The sequence below is a fragment of the Salvia splendens genome, chromosome 2 (genome assembly GCF_004379255.2).
Source record: "Salvia splendens isolate huo1 chromosome 2, SspV2, whole genome shotgun sequence".
Taxonomy (NCBI): domain Eukaryota; kingdom Viridiplantae; phylum Streptophyta; class Magnoliopsida; order Lamiales; family Lamiaceae; genus Salvia; species Salvia splendens.
Window position 1 is genome coordinate 10,174,121 of NC_056033.1, and position 7,660 is coordinate 10,181,780.

At 42.1% G+C, this 7,660-nt stretch overlaps 1 protein-coding gene across 1 annotated transcript; it reads left to right on the forward strand.

The window, feature by feature from the left end:
• Positions 1-6,486: 6,486 nt before the first annotated feature.
• On the forward strand, positions 6,487-7,660 carry LOC121773310. Its single transcript, XM_042170144.1, has 2 exons — positions 6,487-7,497; positions 7,553-7,660. Exons 1-2 carry the CDS (start codon positions 6,487-6,489, stop codon positions 7,658-7,660), a joined length of 1,119 nt encoding a protein of 372 aa, XP_042026078.1.

Consider the following 7,660-nt stretch of genomic DNA (forward strand, 5'->3'; position numbering starts at 1 on the left):
ATCACACTAGTTTTTTCATTTAAAACAAATCAAAACTAATTTTTATTCCTAAAATGACAATTACTGCAGGAGTTACTTCCTAGGAAAAAGTAACCGTATGTGTTACGCAATTTTGCAAAATGGAGTGCAAATGATGGAAATAATCCTTAAAAATGTATAACACCGATGTAAGCTAACGCTACTAATTGAGTGAAAAAAAAAATTTGTTCTTTACATGCGTATATACATTATGTTTGCTTTGAGTGCATTGGTGTTCACGTCGGACATAATCGGCCCACTACAAGATTTTGGTATTTGAGAAAAATTGAAATATCAATTAGGATTGCGAGAAAATACAGAAATACTACTAATATACGGGACTTATTGTAATAAAAAAATATTAAAAATACTGAATTTTTTATATAATGTTGTAATTTTCTTTTATAAAACTATATGAATTTTTATGTAATGCGGTAAACCGTGATATACTAAAATTTTGGTATAAATCGAAAATTATGGTATATATCGGATTATACAGTATGTCGTGTATATATTGACATCAATTTATAATGTAAAAATAGTATATGTCATAAATATCAAATATATTTATGCATAGAAGAAAGAGAGAATTGATATGTTGGGCGCTCTAAATGAGCGACAATTTGAACACCTATTCCACACCCATTCTTTTTAGTTTTTTTTTTAATGAAATTCGTTCTCCTTAATTCTACTCTTTCCTCATCGTCAATTCTTAATTTCAGTCTTTCACGTGCTATATCCATTCTTTGTATCCAACTGTTGATCTACAAAAACATAGAAAAAAAAAGAAAGAAGAAATATACAATTCAATTACCACTTTTGCCAATTGGGAGGCGCAAATGCTTGGGGATACTTAGCACAATTGCACTGTTTGTATTGAGAAGAACAAGTCCAAAGAGAGACGTAGACGAAAAATCAAATGATGTTTTCTTACATATGCCACTTCTCTCTTATCAAAATTTGAACACCCATAGAACCTAAAAGATTTTGGAAAGTATTTACATAAATGTAAAACAATCCTAAAATAATATCAAAATAATAGGTATAGTACATAGAACCTGATAACTTATATGTAGAAATTAGTACGAAATAAAATGTGGTAGTTATACAAAATATATTCAACTTGACCAAATACACTACAGAAATAATTTAAATCTTGCAAAACGATATAGAAAGTCAAGTAGCTTTTTTAGAATGCCAAAGCAAGTGAATCCAAATTGAACTATATACCGCGAAATAATATCTCTAGTATAATAAAGAGTAATTCAGTCACTTTTTGTAACGACCCGCTAAGCCGATATTGTTAGAAACAATATTATTATCTTGATTACTTATATAAGTAACTTGAATGCGATTAAATTCAAGCTACGATAAATTATAGGAGTTGTTGTTTTAACGTTAGGCAAGTGAATAGAAAACGTAAATATATATATTACACCTATATGAATATTAAATTTAAATAAATGAATAAATATTAATAACAATAATAAATTAATACATAGTTTTTTCTTTATTAGTTAGCTTATCCGAGAAGACCTCTGTCATGCGATGCATTTAATGCTACTGGTTGAGTTGTAGAGATAATAAATGCTGCATTTATGAAGGCATTAATGAGGTATGGAAAAAAAATCCTTCCTCTGACACATTTGATGAACATTCTCGCCTAGATTAATTGCAGGTTAAGTTTGCCATAGATGAGTATATTTACTCACTTTCTTTCACCATAAAAACATTACCATCATACATCCTAATCACCCCTTCACAACCCCACATAATTCCTTCACAAACCCCACATACTATTTCCTCTTCCTACTTCAATTCCACATCGGACAGAGCCTAAGGAGGAAGATTTACACACACTTGTAGAATCAAGTCACCAATCCAACACCACCTCTTTTTCCCCCACATAAAAGGTAATTCCAAGTTTTTTTTATGCATATACATCAGATTATAGTAAGAATGAAAATGGAAACATGCTAGGTAACCTTTATTTTCCACATATTACATCAGGGACTCCAAATTTCACCCAACACATACAAGTAGCATGCCAAAACCAGAATTTTTCCCCAAGCTATTGAATGATAGACATAACATAGGACTTTTAATGATGCTTTAGACAACACCAAAAAGCCTGTGACTCTTATAACAATTCTATGTAGACCTCTGAAATAAATATAGAAACTCATCTTGAACCAATCTGTAAATCTGCCGCGAGGAACTTCCGGCAGCGAGCTCGGCGCTCCGTCGTCAACAATGACAGCCCACGCTCCAAAAACGCATCCTTGCTTTCTTTCCAGGAATCTAGAAATCTTGGAATGAAATTAACAAAGTCTATTATCACAAAGGTATTTAAAACCTAAATAAAAAAAAAGGGGGGAGGGGATGAAGAAACCGATCACCTACCTGTCGGAAACGGCGTCGGCCGCTGGAGATGAGGGTCTCGACGGCGACGGCGCTGGAAGGGAGGGGAGGGCTGATGGATACAATCCCCTCCGAGCTGAAACCTCGGCAAGAGCCGAGCATGGTCCCCGCCGAGTTGAAACCTCGGCAAGAGCCGAGCATGGTCCCCGCCGAGCTGAAACCTCGGCAAGAGCCGAGCATGGTCCCCGCCGAGTTGAAACCTCGGCAAGAGCCGAGCATGGTCCCCGCCGAGCTGAAACCTCGGCAAGAGCCGAGCATGGTCCCCGCCGAGCTGAAACCTCGGCCAGAGCCGAGCATGGTCCCAGCCGAGCTACAACTTCGGCATGAGCCGAGCAGGGAGTAGGAAACGATTCCGGCAGACCTACAGCCTCGGAAAGAGCCGGTCAAGGAGCAGAGTGTAGCAAGGGAGGAAGTATCCATTGCGAAGACAGGGCCGGCGAGGAACGTGAAGCCTCCGAGCCGATTCGGCGACCTTGGGGCTGTAATGCATATTGATTTGAGGTCCATTCCGAAATTAAAGTATTCCGGGCCTAAGAATGAAATGGTTAAGTAAGCTAAAATAAATAGTTGTGACCCAAATTGTTTTTTTTAGGAGTAATTAGTAAAGTATAGAATATCAAATTTTGGTTGGAATCTAACTAGCAAACGAACTAGTAATAAATAATGTAAGTTCAAATAATGTAAGTTTAGAAATTTCGTAGTAGTAGTAGTAATAATAATATTAATAATGAAGTGCTATTAATTAAATTTCCCAATTTAATTAATATGCAAGTTTCTAAAATTTTCTAACGGTGAGCAAATGATAAAAGAAATAAAGTAGGGGCATGCATTCCTATAAGTATGTGAATTTCTCGAGTCTTATTGGTACGTTGTTTGTTTTCAAAAAGGTTATCTCCGCAAGTAAGGTCGGAGTAAGAATTCAAGATAAGAAAACTAAGCGATCAAGGTGAGCTTTCTTATACTAAAATACAAATCGTATTTTATGAAAACAAGAACACATGTTCGTGATTTTAATGATGTTGTCATGCCATAAATGTTTTGTGTATGATGCCTATCTGTTGGCTACGGCCAAGTGAATTATGAATGATGATACAAGTCGAATTCGGGTCCCAGTGAGGGTGGTGTCCCCGCTCGGACTAGTGTACACAAGCTCCCTCTGTCATGTTGGGCAGAGCAGGTGACCGAGGAAGGTGGCCACCTTCCCGGCACATGCATGTAAGGTGACCGTGCGAGAACACCATCTCGACGGCACAAGGTGATCAGATATGGCTAAGTACAGGAAAAAGGGCCCAAAGTGAATATTTTAGTAAGCTTGGGTCTTTTCAATAAAACCCCGAGTATTACTGCGATGATGGCTTGACAATATTTTCAAATGTATATTTGTAATTTTCGGCATTATGTTCACTGAGTACTTTTTGTACTCAGCCCTGCATTTTTTTCTAAACGTGCAGGTTGAGTCGTGGAAAGGGGAAGGGATAAGAGCTGTGGAGAGTAATCTAGTAGATAACTATGAACAAAACTCTCGGAGGTTCATGTCTCCATACATGGACCGCGTTCTTTCGTTTCCGCTGTGCCGGTTAAGAGGCAGTGTCTATCTTACTCTTTACTCTGATAATCAGAACTTGTATGAACGGTCACCCGATTCTACATGATCGAGTGTATTTTGGTTATAAGTATTTCCGTATTTAAGTTATTATGTGCGTCTCGTTTTGCTTTGGCTTTAATTTCCCCTAAATTCTATCCCCGCTTCTTATAATCCCTCCTTAGTCGCGAATTCCCGGGTTATGCTATCCTTAGCTAACTGCGGTCGTGACAGAGTGGTATCAGAGCGTTCTTTCTCGCTTTGAACCCGAGAGTCTTTTTCAATAATCCTTGGTCTAGCATTGATTCGCTGGGCTTTTCGACTAACAAAAGAGACTCCCAGCACCTACCCCCAACACGCTCAACCAAAGCAACGGTAAGTGAGTATATTTTGTTTTAAAAGCAAGTGTGTATAATTTTTACTGATTTATGTATAGAAATTTTTTTTTTTTTTTTTTCCTTTTTGTATACATAGCCCTGACAGAACAGCAATTGTTAATTTGCCAACTCTTTCCTGAGCTGGGCAACAATACCAGAAACATTATAACAAGTAGTTCGAACTATAGTGAACGTGCATGATGGGACGTAGAAGTGACTTTTAGGACTGCTTCTAGTACCCAAATATAACATAGTTGGATACGACTCGTAGGAATGACCAAGCATCCGCATCACATCACGTTTACTTCTTTATGTTTTATATGCATATTTACGTACCGCGATACGAGGGGGGGGAGGCTGATCGATATAGGTTCTTTTGCAGATGGTCTATCCTACAGTCGAGGACATTCTCCTTGAGTACGTCACATTTGTGATACTCGTAGGAGAGGATCTTGGGATATCTCTAGCACAGTTTAGGTGGCTATGGGAGAGAGCGCACCCCTTTGGAGTGACTCACTATGACGGGATACAGCGACTTATCAGACTTCTACCCTCGGATTGGGTAGGCTTTGCCATCGATCGATCCCGTGATTATATATTTTCTGTAGCCCCTTTCTTCGACTCTTTTGGTGATTTTCCCGAGTTCATCGGGGAGATCCACTCGTGTTTTATCCTACATGGTCAGGCACCGAGGGGGCCATATATGCGGCCGGGCGATCTAGCCCCGGTAGGAGACCCAGGGGTCCCGCAGCCAGCAGACCTTCAGCCCGAGCCGGTCATTCAGCAGCCCGACCTGATTCTCCCACCTCTGCCCTCTCCACCGAGGCGTCGGACTCGCGGAGAGTTTGAGGCTGGACCATCTCGTTTCCCTTTGGGGGATGAGGAGGATCTCTACCTAGTCAGCCCTGACCCCGCACCGAGCCTAGAGGGAGTAGGGTCGGAAGGCACCGAGGCGAGAGAGTTACGAGCTGCAGCAGCCGAGAGGTGTAGGAGGGGCAAGGCCCCCGCCACTCTTTCAGACGGGGATGAGTCAGTTGAGCAGAAGATCATAGTAGGTACCAGTCGCCTACAGCCATTGCCCATTCCCTCTGAGGCATCTCCCGACGCATTGCCAAGAGCGACGAGTCGTACTATTCCGAGTCGCCACGAGCCTATATCACTAGAGCGTGGACCCGTCGCATGGGCTATACGCCATTGGGGAGCTGTGACCAGTGGACCACATCCTCCGGGTAGCACTATTGAGTCAGCTATTCGCCTTGATGAGAGTTCGGACGAGGAGGAGCCAGAGGAAGGTGAGGAGGACCCAGGGACCGGTGCGAGTGCCACTGAGACACCAGCCTGATCGTTGACTAGATAGGGATGTCACCTTTGTATATATGTGTGTACTCCAGAGACGGATCCGTTATGAGACCGTTCTGGTTTATGTTTTGACGAGCTATAGTATTTTAACATCACGGAAACATTCATGTGAGTGTTCTGTGGCTTGACCTATTTTGACTAACATCTGTTTAGTAACAGATGTGATATTTTGCGACACCAAGAATGGTTGTACGAAAGTCCTCCGTGGAGGCAATTTTTTCCCTGTACATAAACTTTATATGTATATATATACATGTTTTACTTCCTGTCTCTAGCAGAATTTGATAATGATTGGTTGAATAAATTGAAGTTCTCTACTCTCCTAATCTTTAATATCTTTCCAACAATAGTAACTTATAAGGAAGTGTTTTATCAATAGAAAATGCCGCCAAGGATAGCTGGGCGACCCCGAGGAAGAGGAAGAGGACGTGGTAGAAGGCCGCACCCTGAGCCCGAAAGACAACACGTAAACCCTCCGCCACCATCTCCACCTCGATCACTTTCACCCCCCCTGCCCCGACAGTAGATAGAACTGTCGTTAACACCTTTCTGAAAAAGAAGCCGCCAACATTTGACGGAAAAGGCGACCCCACTGAAGCGGAATCGTGGATACGTGCGCTCGAGCGCCTGTTTGACTTACTGCAATGCACAGACGATGAGCGTTTGGTCTGTGCCTCACTCCAACTGACTGGGTCAGCAGATTATTGGTGGGAAGCCCGCAAAAAGATAATGACCCCGCAGCAGCTAGAGGACCTAACCTGGGAACAGTTCAAGACAGGAATCTATGACAAGTACATCCCTAAGAGCTATAAAAAGCAAAAAGAAACAGAGTTTTACAACTTGAAACAGGGACGAATGTCAGTGACAGAATATGATCGCGCCTTCTTTGACCTGTCCAGGTACGGAGCTGATCAAGTGGATACGGATGAAAAGATGTCCGAGAAATTTTGTACGGGCTTGAGGCACGAAATAAGAGTAGCATTGGCTAGCCGTGGCGGAATACCATATACCGAAGCTCTAAAACTGGCCTTAGACATTGAAGCTGCATTGCCTAAGGAAAGACCTGCACCAAACCCTACAAATATGTCACTGCAGACCTCGTCCCAAGCCCCAAGGGACAAAAGGAAGTGGGAAGGAAACCAGAACCAGTGGGGACAAAAGAAGCCATGGCATGGACCACCCCGCCCACAAAACTTTGCAAGGCAGCCTATCTTTAAACCGACAGGAATCACTCAACCAAGGCCCAATCTTTGTCCCAAATGTAACAAGCCCCACAGCGGAATCTGCAGGGCCGGAGAAATGATTTGTTTTACTTGTGGAAGGTATGGCCATATCGCCAGGAACTGTCAAAATGGACCCCAGAGAAGGAGTGCACCAACTAACCAGCCAGCACAACGTCAACACTTGCGAGCTCTACATGCAGACACCCAGAACCACCAGACCCCGCATCCACAACGACCGAGCCTCTCAACTCAAGCTAGGGCATATGCATTGGGACGAAACCAACAGAACAACAACCATGGGAATTTGGCAGGTATGGGCACTCTATTGAACGTACCTATTGTCCTTTTGTTTGATACTGGTGCCTCGCACTCCTTCATATCAACCTCGTGTGTAAGCACTTTAGAACTCACACCAGAACCAGCCGAACCTAGAGTAACGGTGTCTTCACCAGTAGGAGGAGTTATAGAAATCACACAAAAGTGCTCGAACCTAGAAATCACGCTCGGAGAACGTAAGGTTATTGCTAATAACTTGGGGGTCATGAAAATGGAAGATGTCGATATTATACTAGGGATGGAATGGTTGGCCAAGAACCACGCCACCATCAAGTGCAGTGAAAGACATATTTCCTTTCAAACTCCGGGAGAAGGGCAAGTTGAGCTCCATGGAATCACTATGA

Coding starts and splice junctions, on each gene's coding strand:
- LOC121773310 (XM_042170144.1), top strand. CDS start 6,487: ATGACCCCGCAGCAGCTAGAGGACCTAACCTGGGAACAGTTCAAGACA. Junction 7,498..7,552: donor TCACGCTCGGAGAACGTAAG/GTTATTGCTAAT, acceptor ATATTATACTAG/GGATGGAATGGTTGGCCAAG.